The following is a 20955-nucleotide window of genomic DNA, read 5'->3' as shown; positions in this document are numbered from 1 at the left end:
TTGCATCCTATAGGTTTGCACCCATAAGGACGATCAGTTATCTCCCAAGTTTCATTCGCCAAGATGGAATCCATCTCGCTACGAATTGCTTCCTTCCAGTAGTCAGCATCTTCAGATGCATAGGCCTCTAAAATAGAACTGGGAGTGTCATCGATGAGATACACAAGAAAATCATCACCAAAGGACTTTGCAGTCCTTTGTCTCTTGCTCCTAATAGGAACTTCATTGTTCTCCTCCACAGGACTTTCAAAGTGTTCCATCGAAATGGCAGGTTCAGTAATTGTAATTGGTTGCTGATTCGATGAACTAGGCATCTCCTGATTAGATGAGGTAGCCAAATCCTTCATGGGAAAGATATCTTCAAACAAAGTCGCATCATTCGACTCCATGATCGTACCGACATGCATGTCGGGTACCTCAGATTTTACAACCAAGAATCTATAACCAATGCTATGAAAAGCATATCCCAGGAAAACACAATCCACAGTCTTTGGTCCAAGCTTCCGCTTCTTTGGAATTGGAACATTGACTTTCGCCAAACAACCCCATGTTCACAGATAAGAGAGTTTTAATCTTTTCTTCTCCCATTCCTCGAATGGAGTTATCTCTTTTTTCTTTGTGGGGACTCGACTTAGGACATGACATGTTGTCAATATCGCCTCCCCCCACCAAGCCTTGGAGAGAGCCGGTGTGTCTAACATGGCGTTAACCAAATCAGTTAGAGTACGGTTCTATCTTTCGGCCACCCCATTTGACTGAGGTGAGTAGGGAGGCGTCCTCTCATGGATTATACCATGTTCCACACAAAAAGCATCAAATTCATTGGAAAAATACTCTCCACCACGGTCGGACCTAAGCCTCTTGATTTTCCGATCAAGTTGGTTTTCATCTTTAGCTTTATAGATCTTGAAAAAGTTCAAAGCCTCATCCTTAGATTTTAGAAGATACACACAGCAATATCTAGTGGAGTCGTCAATTAACATCATGAAATATTTCTTTCCACCTTTTGTCAAAACACCATTCATTTCACATAGATCTGAATGTATAAGTTCTAGTGGTGCAAGATTTCTCTTCTCCGCAGTCACGTGAGACTTACGAGGTTGCTTAGCTTGCGCACACACTTGACACTTAGATCCCTTGACAGTGGTGAAACTAGGGATTAAGTTTAACTTCGCTAGTCGCTACATGCAACCAAAGTTAACATGACAGAGACGTGAATGCCACACATTTGATTCACTATTGTTGCAAATATGATTAACAACTTTATTGCAAACGTCTGATAAAGATAAACGAAATAGGCCTCCTGACTCATAGCCTTTACCAACAAAGGTTCCATACTTGGATATTACAAATTTATTTGACTCAAAGACAAGCTTGTAGGCATCTCTACACAGAAGAGATCCACTAACAAGATTTTTATTGATGGAGGGGACATAATGCACGTTCTTCAGCCGCACGATCTTCCCCGAAGTAAACTTCAAATCGACCGTGCCAACACGACCAACAGAAGTACTTGAACCGCTGCCCATCAGCATGGTTGAAGTGCCTGCGGTCTGATAAGACGAAAACATGGAAATATCACCGCATACATGCACATTAGCACCCGTGTCAATCAACCAATCAGGAGAATGACATACTGAAAGAATAGTGGGACATATACCATACCCAGCATCCTTCATGTCAATGTCTCCGATGACAACATTAGCGGTCTTGCCACCTTTCCCAGGATGACGATTGTCATAGCGATTAGGACAACTAGGAGCCCAATGATCAGGATCTCCACACACATGACAAGCACCTTTCTTCTTGTCACTCTTCTTCTTGAAGTTCGTGTGTTGTACAGCCTTGTTCTTCCCATCAAACTTTGCTTTACCATCAAGCTTGCCCTTGTCCTTGAACTTGTGGGACTGGAAATTTTTCTTCTATACCAGATTGGCACTAGATCCTCCCTCAATACCTCGATCACGTGTGTCCTTTGCTCTCGCCTTTTCTTCCACATCAAGAGTACAAATGAGATCCGGAACGGAAAACTCATGTCTCTTATGCTTCAGTAAGGTAGCAAAGTTCCTCCATGAAGGAGGAAGCGTAGTGATGATACCCCCGGCAACAAACTTGTCCGGTAGGATACAATTGAAGTTCTCAAGTTCTCTAGCAAATGACTGTATCTCATGAGCTTGCTCAACCACGGAGCGCTCTTCAGTCATCCTGTAGTCATGGAATTGCTCCATGATGTACAGCTCAGTGCCAGCATCCGAGACCCCAAACTTGGCCTCGAGTGCATCCCACATATCTTTTCCATTATCAATTGACGCATAAGCATCAACTATGTGCTCACCAAGAACACTCAAGAGAGCAGCCTTAAACAAAGTATCCATTTTCTGAAAGGCTTGTGCCTGTTGAGCATCAAGTTCTCCTTCAGGTCTACCAAGAGTGGCGTCATAGCAACTCATGGTTTGAAACCATAAGACTGCTCTCACGCGCCACCTCTTATAGTGGATACCCTCAAACATAGGAGGTCTCATGGAAGCAGCAAAACCATTCGAGGTGAATTTCCTATAATAAGGTTTTTGGATTGTTGGAAATATGAGCAATTTACCGAGTGATTTTATTAACAGAAATACTAGATAAAGCATGACTAGTGTAGCAGTGATAAAACAAGCCATGCGATTTGACAAAGAGAAGGTAAACAACATCTTCATATATGAGCTAGAAACGATCATCTCTCGAGCAGACAGTAGATCAAGATGCATATATGAGGTAGATCCTAACATGTGTGGGGTAAACACTAGAAGAAAGAACTATGGCAGGACCTCTAACAGCAAAAACAAGAACACGTACTGGACAGCAGCCGAAGCAGAGGCACTGGACTTGGGGTCGGTGTCCTCCATGTCGTTGAGGAGGTTGTCGACGTCGGGGAAGTAGTCATCGTCGGGGAAGTAGTTGTCGGAGTCCGAGGCGTCCGTGACGAAGAAGTCAATAGTCGCGCAGAGCGGTCCCCAAAAACCTTATCACCCTTCTCCCTTACAAGACTCAAAGAGGTGCGGTTTCGGAGGCCTACTGTCCCGACTCGCGGTGCACGCCGCAAGCCGGGATGAGGAAGACAACAGTAGCGAAGAGATTGGAACCGGTGGCGAGAGGAAGGAGAAGTTCTGGTGCCTCTCTCTGGGAGGAGCGGCCTCCCTTTTATAGGTGCAAGAGAAGGAGGTGAGAGGCTGCGCCGGGAGCTGAAGGGAACGCGGGAGACGAAATGAACATGCAGCAGCCGAAGAGGCACGCCGTTCGAATTCAGTGTCCAGAGACAGAAAAATGTTTTAGCTTCCGAGTGACCTTTCGTATACCCGTAGTGCGTGGCAAAAATTTAGACATCGGCTCGGCTCATTCCCGCAACCCGCGACGCGGCGCGGCGCGGCGGGGGAGGAGCGCTTGTGGATGTCCCTCTTGTTCTCATGCTCATACAAGTGGGGAAAGAACCTCCCTTATGGTCCAACTCCCACTCAACTAGCAATGTGGGACTAAATTTTAGTAGTATCCCTTGCCTTGCACAAATGGGCTAAATGGGCCTCTAGGATTTATTTAGGAATTTCTGAAATAGTTATTGGGCTGTCCCAAAATAGACTAAATTCCAGCATCAAGGCCTCCCAATCTGATGAATTTCTTTCCCCTCAAAAAGAGAAGATAGATTTCTTCTGCAACGCAGATCAGGGTGTAAGTGTAAGCATCACCAACACAATCACATTGCTCCGAAATTTTGGCCCCGCTGATGATCTAGAGTCTAGACCAAGCTGGTGTCACGTAAGACTTCTACCAAGTGTAAGTGATGATTACCAAACTTCCTTGGGCACCCATCATGTTTCCCCTGCAAGCTTACACGTCTGCAACAACCAGTACTTAGAGTTTGTCCTGGACTGGATTGCTTTCTCATACAGTTTATGATATCATAAACTTATGATACCTCATAGTGATTTTGACCAAATTGGCCTATATACATGTTAGGGCCATATCAACACCATGTGTCTTCCATGTCACAAATATTCATGGAGGAATTTCATAGATTGCTTAAATGTAGTAGAATGAAAAGGTAAAAGGAAATAACAACATGCGCGAAAGGGTAAAAAAATCTCTAAAGAAACATTTCTTCTAACACACCAATGCAGTAGTTCTATATAAGTACACAAATGGGAAAATAAGAAACTATAAAAATATATGAAAAAGAGGCTTCTTCAAAATATAGTTATTCAGTTTCTTGTCTTTCTCAAATTTCCTTTAGATGAAGAACATGTAATGCCCATTTTTATCACATTTGGCGTAAGTCAACCATTTTGGTCAAAACTTCTTTGAGGGCTCAAATGCTATGATAATAATGTTTGAATTGCAAACTAGTCTTTAATACCCAATCTAAACCCATTCAATTTGTTAAGGGGCCAACATTACAATATGTATAGCTCTAATTCAGCAATGACATGCACATGTGTTTTTCTGTAGGAATATATATAGCTTACCTTAGGTTTTCATTTATACCGCCCTGCAACCAGGAGAACTATTTTTTTTAGAATTTTGTAGTCATATACTTGTTGTTGTGAGATATGCGATATTTTCAACATTGGGCAAACCGTCACGTCTGCCCCTCCTTGGGCCCCTTGGAGCACAATTTCGTGACCAAGGACCGAGAAATTTGTCATAAATTTCAAGTAATGTGAAAAGAAGGATTTTAAATGGTAATTAATACTCCCTCCTTCCCAAAATATAAGGCATGATTGACTTTGCAGGGTCTTTGATTTATGACTTTGACTACTAATATATACTCCCTCCATTCCACAATGTAGTGCGCCCATTGTGGAACGGAGGGAGTACCAAAGTACATGAATTGAACATGTATAAATGGCATTGCCATTTTTTTCTTGCAAAACAATTTTATTTCAGATGTCTGTATACTGATTTTATGGACATACAATACGTGAAAATCATAGTCAAAGTTGTGCAACGGAGACGCAAAAAGTCAAATGGCGCTTTATATTTTGGGTAGGAGGGAGTATGTGGTTACTCTGAGGGTGACTTGGGACGCACACTTGTTGGAATGCGGTAGGAAGGGGGGACACATGAATTTCTCTCTGTCTCTTTTATTCCTTCTCTTCCTTGGACGGGTCCGCACACATTATATATTTTTTCCTTTTGTGGGAGTTGCCAAATCTTGAAACTTCAAAGCGTCAAGAAGTTAATTTTTTTGAAATTTGAAAAGTTTAAAATTCTGAAAGTCCGGCCAAGATTTATTTTAAATGTCAATAAATTTAGAAGTTTCAAATCAAATTACAAAAGGTGGACCAAGATTTTTTTAAGCAGGTACTAAGTTTTTTGATAGTGCCAATTTCCATTCCGATTAGAATATTCATTGACACCCTTTAAAAAATAGAATATTCATGGAAAGATAATAAAAAAACACTTAGTAGTAAGTTCCAAATACTCCAAAACAAAATAAGTGGTCTAAATTTGATCGTGTGGGGACATTTTTCGATAAAGGATGTTTTTATTATCTCAAAAAGTAGCATCAAGTTGATACAAAGCATTATGAGTAACACCAGGCCTCTGCATAACTAAAATGCACACAATCAATCACCTAAAGTCCAATAAAAAGAAAAAAAAGACAAATGGACGACGGTAGAGTCATATAGACCGACACTATGCCTATGTCGAAAGGGGTGGTGGACCGACCCGGAGATTATGCTGCCACCCATGTTGGGTAAAAACCTCCGTAGCCACCTGCTCCAACCGCATACACACCGCCTTGAACAACAGTTGGTACTGCACCCTTTGTAGCGTAGTCCACGTATGAAGCGAGTGCGTATAATGGAAAATAACCTGAAAAAGAGAAGCATTTTTGTTATTGAAAACCAAATCATTTCTACATAGCCAAAGCGACCATAGTAAGGCATACGCTCCCACCCTTATTAGCGTTTTCAACCTATCTGGAATACCATCCAACCAATGATCAAAAATATTGGCGACACTTGTGGGCGGATACAAATTTGACGCTATTTGGATGACTGACCACATAGAACGTACAAACTTGCATTGGAAAAAGAGGTGTTTGATTGTCTCTTCATGAGTGCAAAAACAACACTTCTTACTTCCTGGCCAGTTGTGCCGTGCGAGATTGTCTTTGGTTAGAACAACTCTCCTACGAAGATACCACATGAAGATTTTAACTTTTAGTGAAATCTTTGACTTGTAGATTTTCTTGTTATTACTCACTGGTACCTCAAAATGCGTGAGCGCATGGTACATAGAGTCTACTGTGAAAGACCCCGATGCAATAAGGTTCCAGCGAAACACATCCCGACCTTGTGTCAAATTGATCAAATCCAGACGGGATAAAAGATTATGCCATGATGTAAGTCGGGGGCCAATCAAATCCCTCCTAAACGAAATATTGGGCGGGAATGAACTGAGCACCTGCGCAATAGTTTTATTCTTATCGCGAGCGATGTTGTACAAGGCTGGATATTTTTCTCGGAGACTGGCATTGCTTAGCCAGATGTCTTCTCAGAAATGAATCTCCGACCCTGTCATTTATCGTGAAAGACCCAAAGCGAAAGAGATGTTTCTTTGCTGCCATTAGACCAGCCCAAAAGTGCGAGTCACCAGGTTTGCAATATGCCCGAGACACCGCCTTTTGACCTAGATACTTGTTGCGCAACATGGTTTGCCAAACATCATCCTCAGTAAGAAGTTTAAACCACTTACTAAGTAGGGCCTCATTCTTGATTTTCAGGTCATGAATTCCAAGGCCACCTTGTTCTTTTGGCCTACAAATTAACCACACTCTATTTGGCCAACCTGTATTTTTTTCTTTTCACCATCTCCTTGTCAAAAGAATCTGGATCTAAAATAGTCCAGTCCTTGCAGGACCACTTTTGGGAGTTGGAAGAAAGAGAACATATAAAGAACCATATTTGTGATGACAGAGTTAATCAAAACCAACCGTCCTCCAACTGAGAGCAATTTGCCTTTTCAACTGCTCAAACGTTTCTCTAGCCGCTCCTCTACATGCTTCCACTCTGCAATGATGAGACGCCGATAATGAATCGGTATTTCCAGATATTTAATCGGGAATTGGCCATGTGTGCAACCGAACAAGTCAGCATAATCGGCCACCACCTCAACGGCTTCTCCAAACCAGAAAAGTTCACTTTTATGGAAATTAATTTTAAGACCCGACATTTGCTGGAGCAATTACCCGCCAATCAGCTAGCTGAGCTCATTATGCTGTCTTAAATGTATGGGCAAGACAAATAAATATTAGGAAGATATCCAAGTTAGTTCTAGGGAAGTTAAATTTGATCCAACGGCGAGATGGTTTTCATCAAACCTATCCTAAGTTCCTAAAAAGGATATTTTTCTTCTTTTTAGGCCAGAACGGTATATTTAATAATACCAGAAGCTCGCCAATTTATTTGAAAAAAATAGTTCACTGTAAATTGTTTTCAAGGCACACACTTGTGCGAGCTTTTTTTTTTGAACAACAAAAGGCGCTCGAAGCGCCAAATTCATTTCATCTCAGAAACAGTGTACAGCGTGAATTACAAACTCCTGAACCTGAAAATTTGAGAGAAGAGACAGCACAGGACTGGAACTATGTCTATGAGCTGAAGCAAAGAAACAAACTTGAGGTTCAACCCTAGAATGAAGAACCTGGTGAGCTACATTGTGTGCTATGCCATTAATTTCCCTAGAAATGTGAAACACTCGAGGTTGCAAGCTGTTAGCATGCTTGAAGAAATCAGCCAAAGGCTTCCTGATGCTCCAAGGGGTGGTAGATTCCATAATCTTGCCGGTAGCAGCCACCAAAGATAAAGAGAAACAATCCATGAGAAAGGTTGGCTGCCAAATATTGAGCTTATTAGCCACTTGAGCTGCAAAAGAAAGAGCCAGAGCTTCTGCATGTAGAGGAGAAGTAGTGGGAGGAGCTGATGCTTGAATTTGCACATTGATTTCAAAACGATCTTGAGGCAAAACAAGATAGACCCCTATTCCAGTAGCAACTGCTCCCTGTAATAGACCAGGAACTTTTGAACTTCTGAAAGCAGCGTCAGAAAATATTTTGGTCCCCGTAATGAGCAAATCCGACTTAAGAGTTCGACCCTGCATAGGAAGATGATCAGGAGGAGAAAGAACTTGTGGCATCACCTGCATCTTAGAGAAACGAGGCAAGTCATTATAAGAATCAGAGGACAAGGCCATAGTAGCAATGTGCACATGATGAGGAAGAGCCTTTTTCCTGTCAAAAAGAAAATCATTTCTAGCCTTCCAAAGACACCATAAGAAATTAAGAATGTTAGAGATAGAACCATTAGGATGTCCCATTTGAAGCAAGGCAATAAGGATAGAATGCATGGAAGTATGACCTTGGATTAAAACATCAGACCTAATAAACCAAGGATAGTCAAACCAAGCCGCACGAGCAAAGGGACAAAGAAAAAATAAATGGGATTCATCCTCCTGATGGCCGCACCTACAACAGTTTTTAGATATATGCACAGAGAATCGACTAGCTCGCAAACCTGTAGGCAAAGCCCTTCTAAGAAGCCTCCACGCAAAAGTTTGTACCCTAGGCAAAACCTGTTTTTGTTTCCAAACCATCTTGAGAAGATTCTTCAATTCCAAAGAAAGAACAGAAGGAGCATTCCTGGGAACTGCATGAATGTCCTGCAAACAAAGCTTATAAGCAGATTTGAAAGAACAAATACCATTCGGAGTGAGATCCCAACAAAGCAAATCCGGACCATCGTCATTGATAATATCAGTTTGGAGAATAATTGAGGCCATAGGTTGCTGGAAAAGTAAATGAACAAGCTCATTATTCCAATTTTTTTGTCCAGGGAGCCAAAGATCCTTAACTAAAGAAGGATATCTAAAGTCCGGTTCTTGAATAATGAGATGATCATGGATGGAGGCCCAAAGGGTGCACCAAGGTTTGCTCCAAATAGAGATATTACCTTGAGTTAATTGGTAAAAGGAATGAGCTTTTAATTTAGGAATCATTTTTTAAACCGAAGCCCAAAAAGCAGATTTAGGAGCAGAAGAAAGAGCAACCCAGATGGAGGAGTCATGAAAATATTTAGCCTTAAGAACTAAATACAGCTGAGAAAAGGGGGATTTAGCAATTCTCCAAGCAGCTGCAAGAACAAGACTCTCATTGATAGCCTTCAAATTTCTTATGCCCAGTCCACCTTCTTCTTTAGAATTGCATATGTCTTTCCATGCACGAAGACAAAGACTCCTTGTAGAATCATTTTCCCTAACACCTGTCCACCAAAAATTTCTAATGACAGCCGTGAGCTTTGCAATAAACTTCTTTGTGAACAAGATGTTAGCCATATAATAAACAGGAATAGCAGAGAAAACCGAGCGAATCAATTCAAGCCTCGCAGCATGAGAAAGCATATTGGCTTTGTAAGCGGGCAATTTATTCATAAATTTATCAAGAACAAAGTTATAGGCGACAGTTCTATTTTTAGCAGGAAGAATAAGCGGATGACCAAGATGGGTGAAATTGGTATCCAAGGAGGAAACAGGAAAAACTTGCTTAATCTCCTGCATTGTAGGTTGGCTAACTCGAGAACTAAAAAGAATGGCAGACTTGGGCCAGTTTGGAGTTTGACATGAAATAGAACAAAAGTGGTGAATGAGCTGAGCCATAGCATTGGCTTCCTGAATAGTGGCTTGACCACAAACCAACAAATCATCTGCAAACAACAGAGAATGAATAGAAGGGCAATTTGGTCCAAGCGAAATTCCTTGAAGATTTTGAGCAGCAAGAGCTTCATTGAGAGCAATAGACAATTCATTGATAGCAATAACAAACAAATAAGGCGACATGGGACAGCCTTGACGAATACCTCTGAAACTTCTAAATTTATGCGAAGGCTGCCCATTAACAAGCACAGAGAAAGTAGGTGAAGAAATGCACGCATGAACCAAATTAATGAAATGACAATGCAGCCCTTTACGTGCAAGCGCAGACACAATGAAGTTCCACTCTAAGCGATCGAAAGCTTTAGCCAGATCTATTTTTAGCATGAAAGCATGATGATTCCACGAAGCAAGAGAGAAAGAGTGAGTAATCTCTTGAGCAATAATAATGTTGTCACTAATTCTTCTACCCTCAATAAAGGCTTGCTGAGCAGGATCAATATAGTCCGGAAGATGAGGCTTAATTCTATTAGCTAGCGATTTTGCAATGATTTTATAAACAACATTACAAAGGCTAATGGGACGATAATCCATAGGAACCTGAGGAACTAACTTCTTTGGGATTAAAGCAATATTGGTATCATTAATGTGGGGAGGTAAAATACCAGTTTGATAAAAGTTAATCACAAGTTGAGTGACCTCCTCCCCTATCCAATCCCAAGCAGCCAAATAAAATTCCACATTAAAACCATCCGGACCTGGAGAAGCGTTCAACTTCATCTCTTTAAGAATCTGCAAAACTTCATTTTTATCAGGCAGAAAATAAGTAGGATCCAAAGAGTTGACAGGCAAGTGAGTATTGAGAAAAGGTCTTCCAATGTCATTGTTAGGCGAGGAGAAGATGTATCTAAAATAGTTGACAAAAGTATTAGTGATAGCACTAGGCTTAAAATGAATCACGTCATTCTCATCCTTAACAGAATAAATAGTATTCCTTTTTCTTCTTTTGATCACGGCCTGATGAAAAAATTTAGTATTGCGATCACCAGCCATAGCCCAACCCTTTTTACTTCTTTGTTTGTAAAACTGATTAAGTTTGGAAAGAGTTTGTTCATACCTAAGAGTGAGAGAGCCTTCCAAAGTATGATTTTGCTGCTGCAAAGGAAGCTGCTGAATCTGATTGATACTTGATTCAAGTTCCAAAAGTTCTTGCTGAAGAGGCTTTTTCTTCTTGCACCACTTTTTCAAAGAACCTGCCAAAGAAGATGACTTTGTTGCAAAGGAGTGAGATGTACAATTATTCCAGGCAGATTTAGCGAAATTGCTAAAATCTTTCTCAAGTAACCACCAGTTTTCAAATTTAAAAGTTTGCCTAGGCTTAACAAAATTACCATCAGTGGAGACAAGAATGGGAGCATGGTCACTGAGAATAATAGGAAGATTAAGCACTTTTGTATTAGGATAATGCATACACCAGTCAGAGTTAACCAGGCATCGATCTAGGCGTCTATAAATAGGATTAGCCGTATGTTGTTTGTTACGCCAAGTGTATGCAGGACCACTGAAACCAATATCAAAAAAACCACAATTTTTAACAAGAGAACGAAAAGCAGACAAACGATAATAATTAATGGTACCATTACAACCATCTGTATCATACAAAATGTCATTAAGATCACCCATACACATCATGGGCTTCCCCAGGTTATCATACACAAAAGCAGCAACTTGACTCCAGATAGTACTAGTCTGCCTATGATAGGGGTCACCATATATACAAATCAAGCAAAAGTGGACACCTGAAGCTAGATGAAGTACATTAGCTAGAATATAGTGAAAAGAGGCACTATGAACAGAAACTTTGAGTTCATCATTCCACATAAGCCATAGCCCACCGGAAGCACCTCTAGAAGGAACAACAAAGCTATTAGCAACATCAAACCTATTAACAAGATCAATTGATCGAACCTTAGAAGATTTGATCTCAGAAACAAAGGTTACCTGGGCTCTAGTAGAACGGATCAAATTAGCCAGGAAAAGGATACGATCAATGCCAAGACCCTGACCCATACCCCGACAATTCCAAGCTATCGCTTTCATGGCGTCCGAGGCTAAAAAGAATCTGTCATATTCCTGTCTGTTTCAGCATCAAATTTCATATCCTCTTCCAACTGACCACTCCTGAGATCCACTCTAAAAATCAGCGCAATTAGCTTCATGGCTCCAAAATAGTCTTAATGGCTGGCACAGATGCTCGATCCAACACGATAACCCTTTCTAAACAGGCGATTTGGCAGCCAACCTATTTGATGATATGGGTTGATTGATGGAGGAAACTAGAAAAATCAGCCAAGCAGCAGAGGTTGGGGAGAGCCAGCAGCAAGCCTCGCTAGGATTCAGGTGGAGAGGAAAGGGCGGGGCACAGGGACGAACTGGAATACTGAGCACTGGAGAAGGATGGGGAATGGATGGTGAGGGGAGATCGACGACAAGGACAGGAAAGAAGATGGCGGGGATGACGTACCGATTTTGAACGAAGAGATGCTAGGCTGTAAGAAGCAGGGAAACAGAAGATCAAAGAAGGAGGAGCGGCAACGTTGGATCCAGGAGGGATGAGTGACGCCGGCCAAGAGTTTGGTTGAAGAGAGGAAACAAGAAAAGGGGATCTGGGAGAGGCAACAGGTATGGATAAGAGAGATGGAGCAAATGGAGTTCAGGGGAAACAAGGGATGGAGAAAGGACATCAGAGGAGGAAGGGGAACTGCACCGGGGAGGAAGAAGACGGCATCACGCCAGTCGCCGGACAATCGCCGGAAGTCGCCCACTTGGAACGGCTGACCCCGTTCCTCTCGAAGCCTCCGTGCGAGCTTTGTTATAGGTGGGCGGCACAAGTATAAGTCACGAAGCCATGCACGGACATACAGACGCCATTTATTTGACATATACATCCTTGTGACCATGGGCTCCTACATGGACACGGACGACGTACGAGATCAATTTCAAATGAAGGTGATGGGGTAGACCCTGTCGGTGCTCGGGTAGAAGAGGCCCCAGTTCTGCTCCACGCCGTTCTCCTTGAGGTTCTCGTTGAACATGGCGAACACGTACGTCTCCACCTTCCACGGCCGCCGCGGCGTGCCCTTCCACACGTGGTTCACCAGGTTCTGGTTGTACGTCCTCGCGTTCTCCACCGACGCCGCTTCGCCGCCCGCCGACGGCCATCCCGTCTCCGACACCACTACGTCCACGCCGCTCACCCCGAGCCGCTCCCCCGCCGCGTGCAGCGCGTCCACCGTCGCGTCGAACATGTTCTGGTACCCGTAGTTCCCGTCCTGCACCACCGTCCCCGGCGCCGTGAACAGCATGAAGCTGATGTCCATGTCGCCGGCGGCCTTGTACGTGTAGACAAAGTACGGGTATAGGTTGGCGAGGAGCGGCGCCCCTGTGCGCTGCAGGAACTGCAGCACGGGGAGCATGAACGGCTTGGACTTGTCGGTGAACTCGCCGGCGGACGGCGGGACATGTACGGCGATGGTCGCCTGCGATATCGCCGTCGTGACATTGATGGCGCCGCCCAGGCCGGCCGCCGCAAGCGCGCTGTGGACGTTCTCCATGGCAGGTCCCACGTACCGCGTGTCACCCCCGGCGACCTCGTTGCCGACGACGAGGTACCGGAATGAGACGGCCGGGTGGGCCTGGATGTTGGCGCGGACCCACGCGGCAGCCGCGGGCGCGCTGGTGGCCAGGTCGGCGAGGACGTTGTTGGGCACGCCGACCATGACGCTGATGCCGGTGCCTCCGAGGGCGGCCAGCGCTGCACTGTCCGGTGCGTAGAGGCGCACCGACGTTATGCCGTTGTCGCGGAGCATGGTGACGACGGTGCTCGCGGGCGGCAGGTTGTTGGCGCTCATGCCGTAGCACACGCCCACCGAGGCCCCTCGTGCAGTAGCAGTAGTCGTACCTTACAGATTGTATATAGGAGCAGGTGTCAATTAAAACCACAACAAGATCTGCAGTACGTACACATGAAGGGTTTATTGAAACAAAAATGACAACTTTGTAAAACCGAATTTAAATGGCATCACAAAATGTTGTTCCCGTAATATACGTTCGTACAAGATAATAGTACCTCGTTTCTTATCTTTATACAGAAGATAAACCTTTTTTTCACAAAAAAAATCCCTCTTTTCTCTCTCAATCTTCGAACTCATCAATTATCATACACGCACTTTTAAGATAATAGCATTACACGAGCCCTAATTACAATCAATATGAAAACATTGACCAACGTGCACCAGGAGCAATATGCGAACTTACTAGTTCAGCTATCTTCTTCCTACCTGTAAGCCTAGTGACAAAACCTACAAACAGTAGAGACTATAGTAGGGCTGGGCAGGTGATAACGCCAAAATTTGTATGGCGAGCGACAGAGCTTCCACCACAAGATGCACAGTGTTTTAGGCAGCACATATGTATTTGAAGAGTATAGAAATTACTTGCAGGATCGGAGGAGAGACAGAGTTTATTACTTGCAATGATGGAGACAAAGACTCCAAGCCCGAGGAGCAATGCCATGTGGAGCGTAGGAGCAAGGCCTTCCACCATTGGCGTCTTCTCCTTCTACAACGTTGATACAATGATCTGATCAGAGGCGGTTTCCTCAAACGAAGATCAGTCTTATCTTCATAAAATACTCCTATCCATGTCAATATATACGAGATATCACTATAAAAAGAGAGAGTTGCGGAGATCTAACACATCTCATCCGTTTAAACCTCATCTATCAAACAGTCTACGCCACTCGTGTGTTTAGCAAAAACACATTTAGCATCTTTTTCTAATTAATAGCATACCTAATATATATGCCAATGCTAAGTAAGTAATTATTTACCACATGACACATGTGGTAAGCAATCCAAACTACTCAAAAAAGTAAGTAATTATATCCTACCTTAGTATCAATATGTAATTAACATCATGCCTAAAGACCAAAACTACAAAGATGAACATACATAATTACTCCATGATCTCCATCGCATACATAAGGGTGGTGATCCATAAGGTTCGGATCATTGGATCTCCCTCTCATACATAATTACTCCAAAATATCTCAAAATAGGCTTTTGCCCTCCTTTGTAAATAAAGCAACCAACCAGTCCAACAAAGAGTAGCAACACACCGACACACATAGTCTGTTGGGGCCACATCACAAGCAAGCCCAAAGAAAACACAAGAGAAGGCATAAAAAATCCCACCAAGTGGTCGTCACATCAAGAGGTCGCCGGCGAAGCTAGTCGACATGCCGTAGCCTGTAATGCATCCAGCATCCGGCCTAGGCACTCATGATCCCGTTGTCTAGCCAGCAGGCGCCAGTGCTGCAGGAACGCAAGAAATTTGAAGAAAGAGTCAGAGGCACGTCGCAGAAAAGACCCCCTCCATCACCATCCTATTATGTATCGTCCATACTGTCCAAGAAAGCGCCACAAAGATTAGCCAGAAGACGCGTCTTTGCCTTCCGGTCTACATCAGTCTGGTCTGAAAGAAGCCGGCATGATCCGACACCTCGCACTCAAGCCTGAGGGGCTCCCATTTTCCAGAACGCCACACAAGGGGCACAACCCATAACCCGGGCCATGTCGCTTGAGCATCTCCGTCCCAGATAGGAGGCAATCCCTCAACAATTGCCAGACAAAAAAAATTAATCTTCAAGGGAAGAGGCGCCTTCCAAAGTGGTGCGACCCACTTAATCGCCGGCGTCCGGCACAACACACGGTATGCCGAGGCCACAAAAAAAATCTCCCGATGGAGAAAGGCACCAATGCACGGAGTCAGGGTCACTGGCCAGCACAGGAGGTAGGGGCGCCAGTAAATTGGATCACTCTAACACCTTCACACCCAAATGAGCCATGACACAAGATGTTTCATTGCCCATTTTGGACTACCTCTGAGATTAATAGCAACGGATTCACGCATATGGCAAACAACTAAGGGAACCCCGTGCAAAGAGGGGTTTCGTCCACCCAACCATCTAACAAAAAACATGGCCCCTCCGCCATTCCCATTCGAGAAGGATAGCCCTAGGTGAATCTCATGTTCGATCCTCTCGATCAACCGCCAAAACTGGAAGCCCCTCCACCATATCTCCTTCCTCCTAAGAAAATTCATATAGAGTATATCCTTCCTAACCAGTTATCAGCGACCCATTTCTTCCTAACACGCAGACGGACCCACCGGGTGGTGTTTGAGGAGCCAAATGTTCATCCTCGTATTTTCTTTCCCTGCACCGCTCACAAAACGTATAAGGGCAATATGGTCATTTCACCATAAGGTATACCCATCTCCATATGTGGCACATATGAGTTATACGTAGACGTACACAACCGATCCGCCCACCCGTCACACCCATCCGTTCTCGGCCTGGCCCATTTTTTTTTCTTTTTTAACCTTCAAAAAATGAGGTAGGATTTGAACTCCCAACCTCGTGGTTTACTTAACATCCTCGGATACCTCACCTCCTATGTCTAAGTTCTTCTTTGTACGCTAAACAGAAAGACTTTGATTTTCCTTTTCTATCCGGCTATTTTTTTATTCGGTTTTTACATGGGTTTTTATATTCTTTTGTTTTTACTTTTTCCTGTTTCTGTTTCCGTTCTACTTCTTTTCGGAATTATTCAAATGCGTAAATTTTCAAAAAATTCGAAACTTTTTTCAAATTTGTGAATATTTTTTAACTTCGCGACCTTTTTTTCAAATTTCATATACTTTTTCCAAATCCACAAAAAAAATCAGTTTTTTTGCTAATACCCTATTGAACATTTTCAATTTATTTGCAACTTTTTTTGCATAACCCTTGAACTTTTTTCAAGCTCAGGAACCATTTTTCAAATTCGAGAATATATTTTTAGATATTTGATTGTTTTTCTAGAAAACCTGCGCTCTTTTCCTTTTTCTGTTTGTATTTTGGTTTATTTCCATTTATTCGATTTTTTTTCTTTTACAAAAAAATGCTCGAGCTTTTGATAAATTGTTCAAAATTTAAAAATATTGTTTTCCCGAAAAAATAATTAAAAAGTGTTCGTATTTTAATAAATTGTACATTAATTCTAAATAAAATGCTCGTGCATTCCAAAATTCCTAAGGATGATAGAGCATGAAGTTTTCTAAAAATACTTGAACAAAATTTTAATTATGAACATTTTATTAATTTGTGAACATATTTTTAAGATATGGACATTTTTTGAGCTAGTGAACCTTTTTCAAATCCGCGAGTGCTTGTCTGGCCCAACATGCGCGATGTCATCGCTTAGTTGGGCCAAGGCCTAAGCATTTTTTTTCTTCTATTTTTTCGTTTTTCTTCTATTTTTCCTTAATTCATTTTTCTCCTTTTTGAACTTTATTATTATTTTTGAAACCTTTCCAGAAATTTGAAACATTTTTTGGAATACCATAATAACATATTTGAGTTAGTATTTTCAATTATGGTTTTAAATTCTTTTTCCCTTCAAATATTTTTACTAAATTCTTTGAAAAAAATGCATTTACTGTTTAAATTATTATTTTCAGTACTGTTATTGTTAAAACCCGATATTGATATCTACCATGGGCATACCCATCTGCTTGCAAAATTTGGGGTCATTTTTAGAATGCACAAAAAACACCATGTTCAACTTAAAGTGTGTGGGTAGGCCAAAAGGCTGTGTTTGAGAGCATATTATTTGACAACATCTGTCAGGTGGCTCCAAAAAATATTCATGGCCTTGTTGACCAATTGAAGGCACCATTCCAAATTGTTTTGGTTTTTCGCAAATTGCATTTTTTGAAGTTTTCCCGGTGAAAAAAAGGTAGATAAATGGATGGACGTGTTGTAACTTGTGTACATGACAGAAATTGTTCAAACTTGACATGGATGCCTACAATGGGCATGCCCACATGCTTGCAAAAGTTGGAGTCATTTCAAGGATGTCCAAAAGTTGACCATGTTGAACAAAGAGTGTTCGGGTTGGCTAGAAGGTTCCGCCTAAGAGCACGTTCTTTCTCGACATCCTTGAAATGACTCCAATTTTTTCCATGGCCTTTGTGTGAGAAATTCAAGTCACCATGCCATGTTTTTTGGGTTTCTGATTTTTTTTGTGCATTTTCTGGAGTTTTTCTGGTGAAAAAGGTCGATAAATGACGAACATGTCGCAACTTGGATATGGTGTCGAAAATTGTTTAAACCTGACATGGATGCCTACAATGGGCATGCCCACCTGCTTGCAAAAGTTGAAGTCATTTCAAGGATGTCCAAAATTAGAGCATGTTGAACGGAGGGTGTTCGAGTAGGGTAGAAGAATCCGCCACAGAGCATGTGGTTTCCCGACATCCTTGAAATGTCTCAAAATATTTAATTCAAGGCACCGTGCCAAGTTGTTTACGTTTTTCGATGAGTTTTTTTTGCATTTTATGGAGTTTTCCCAGTGAAAAAGGTTGATAAATGTTCAGACGTGTCGCAACTTGCCTACGGTGTCAGAAATCAAACCTGGCATTGATTCCTACCATTGTCATGCCCACCCGCTTCTATGACAAAAGTTTTGCATTTTCTGGGGTTCTCTCAGTGAAAATGGCCGATAAATGGCCGGATGTGTCACAACATGCAAATGGTGTTGCAAGTCCTTCAAACCTGGCATGGAGCTCACTCTGTGCACGCCACATGGGCTGACCTAGCCACTAAGGCCCACCTTCCCGAGCCTTCGGTCACGCATGCGCCCGGCCGCCCATAACGCTCAGTTTAGTCCCACCCCGCTGAGCTACGAATATGGGCGCACAGAGCTCTGCTATATAATGCGACGAAGTATCATAATATAAATCAACACATTTGACGAGTTTCCTCGGTCTAAACTAAACAATGAACTGAGTAAGCCAATTAATCGAATTGTCAGTTAGCTACTTTCGTTTGTTAATTTCTGTTTATAGTTTTACTAACCGAACTCTTAAATAGACTGAATGGTAAAATCCAAGTTTAAGACTTCGACCGCCCACCCTGAGATTGAGAAAAGTTCACAAGTTTAAAAAAAGTTCACCGATTCAAAAAAGATATGACAAAAAACTTTCATGAAATTGAAAAGTTCATTTATTTAAATTTTTTCACGCATTTGACAAAAAAGTTCATGAATTTGGAAAAAATCTATGAAATTTAAAAAATTCATCAATTTTATTTTTTTATGAATTCAAAAAAAGTTCATGAATTTGAAAAAAGTGTGCAAATTAAATAAGATTCATTCATTTGAAAAACAATCATGATTAAAAAAATAACTTCACAGATTTAAGAAAAGTTCACGAATTTAGGAAAATCTTCACAAATTTTAGAAAATTAAGAGAAGAAAAAAAGAAGAGAAATACAGAAATAAAGAACCAATAAAACCGAGGAAGAAAAGGCCAAATAAAACAAAAAAGGAGAAGACCAGATCAAGAAGATGCACAAAAAAAAGGAAGTAATTAGGAAGATCAAGTGAACTGTCCTAGTTGATTATAGCTGGTGGAAGTAATCCAAGAGGTCTGGACGTTTTGTTTAGCACAAGAGGTTTGGAGTTCAAATTCTACTTGGTGCACCTATTTTTTGAAGGTAAAAAAACAAAAACAAAACAATTGGCGAGGCCGAGTACGAAGGGATGTGTGCGCAGGTTTGTGTGACGCTACTTGTGTACGGGAGCTCCTATTCGGTGCTTCAGGCACCGAAAGGAGTTGCTGGCGCTCGCTTGATCCGAGCATCGGCCGCGGCTCAATAGCTAGCTCACGAACCCTTGAAAAAACACTCGCTCGCTCATGAAGTTTTTTTGTTTGCTATCTTTTACTGTACATTTTTTTTTCAAAAAACGCTCATTAAGAAAGACGAGGGAGTTTAATTGCAAGTTGACATTTACTTGGTTGACCATTGACTTTTAGATAAATTTTTAATATAACTAATTAGTAATGCAAGAAAGTTCAGCAAAATTTCAAAGGTTCAGTGGATTTGAAGAAAGCCCATTGATTTGTAAAAAGTTGACAAAAACTTAGTCAATTTTGAAGCAAAGTTCACAAACTCGTAATAAACTTATTTGACTGTGAAAAAGTTCATCAAAAATTCGGAAAATAGTTTACAAATTTTTTAAAAAGTTCGTCAATTTTGTAAAATTTCAAAAAAAATTAAAAAGCTCGTTGATGTAGAAACAAAGTTCATCTATTTTATAAAAAGTTTACCAATTTCAATGAATAAATTGCCCATTTGCAAAATAGTTCACGAATTTGTGAAAAAAAAACCTCATCAATTTTGGAAAAAAGTTCACCAATTTTGAAGAAAAAATCATGAATGTAAATTTCTTTCGTCATTTTTGAAAAAAACAAGAATTTTGAAAAGTTCACACATTTAAGAAAGGAAACGGAAACAAAGAAGGAAAGGAAAAATGAAGGAGAAAAAAAAAACTAAACAGAAAACCAAACCGCGGTGACGTGTCCTTCCCGGCGCCGGTGGTATGCCTTGGGTTTTGGAGACTGCTACCCTTGACTGATGTATGGTGCTGCCCTTTTCGGCCTTCTCCGTGGTTTAGTGTCTTCATTCGACATCTCAAGTTCGGCGTTCTTCCTCGCCAGTGCCGACGACGGTGCTTGGGTGGTCGGGCTCCCGTTGCTTGTGGGTGTGCTCCTGTTGTCTCTCCTTGGGCAGCTTGGCACCTTCATTTGCATTCTAGGGGAACCACTCTGCTGGTCACCGTTGCAGCACCCATCGAGCCTTGGTGAAAAGATAGTGTCCTTTGCGGCGGCAGAGACAAATCTTTGTTGCCCATGTTTGATCCTTTGGTGGTAGTAAGCGATCACAATAGTCACACGATGGCGTCCTCCTCCCGTGGACTTAGTAGGTTAGTTGGTGTAGGCATAGTTGCGCTCGTTGGCAACGGCATGGTGTGCTCTTGGCTGCTGTTGGTGGCCTTGGAGTTGTTCTACTTAGCACCATGTATCTCCTTTTTCTGTCTTTCCCCTTTGTCGTATGCTGCTACCATTTAATCCTCGTCTATTGATGGCTTTGTTAATTCAAAGTCGGACTAGGTTTGAGCTCTTCTCGGGATCTTAGCACCATGTATCTCCTTTTTATGTCTTTCCCCTTTGTCTTGTATGCTGCTACCATTTAATCCTCGTCTATTGATGGCTTTGGTAATTCAAAGTCGGACTAGGTTTGAGCTCTTATCGGGAACGACGAGCGCCTTTTCTCTAGAAAAAGTTGTGTAGTCTAATTTTTCTGGAAGGTAGCATTAAATG

General features: G+C 42.0%; 1 protein-coding gene across 2 annotated transcripts; it reads right to left on the bottom strand.

The window, feature by feature from the left end:
- Positions 1–12604: 12604 nt before the first annotated feature.
- Positions 12605–14347, bottom strand: LOC119282343 (lichenase-2-like). 2 transcript variants are annotated; one of them, XM_037562600.1, is made up of 2 exons: positions 14217–14347; positions 12605–13648 (listed from the first exon to the last, which is right to left on the bottom strand). In XM_037562600.1, the coding sequence occupies exons 1-2, from the start codon at positions 14290–14292 to the stop codon at positions 12687–12689; spliced, it is 1038 nt and encodes a 345-aa protein (XP_037418497.1). In that variant the 5' UTR covers positions 14293–14347; the 3' UTR covers positions 12605–12686. The 2 variants fall into 2 exon arrangements, with proteins under 2 accessions (XP_037418497.1, XP_037418498.1); XM_037562601.1 differs by having other exon boundaries at positions 12605–13624.
- Between the last annotated feature and the right edge of the window lie 6608 nt (positions 14348–20955).

This window comes from Triticum dicoccoides, chromosome 3B (assembly GCF_002162155.2).
Source record: "Triticum dicoccoides isolate Atlit2015 ecotype Zavitan chromosome 3B, WEW_v2.0, whole genome shotgun sequence".
In the NCBI taxonomy this organism is placed as follows: domain Eukaryota; kingdom Viridiplantae; phylum Streptophyta; class Magnoliopsida; order Poales; family Poaceae; genus Triticum; species Triticum dicoccoides.
The sequence above is the reverse complement of the archived record's forward strand: the minus strand, read 5'-3'. Positions and strand labels throughout refer to the sequence as shown.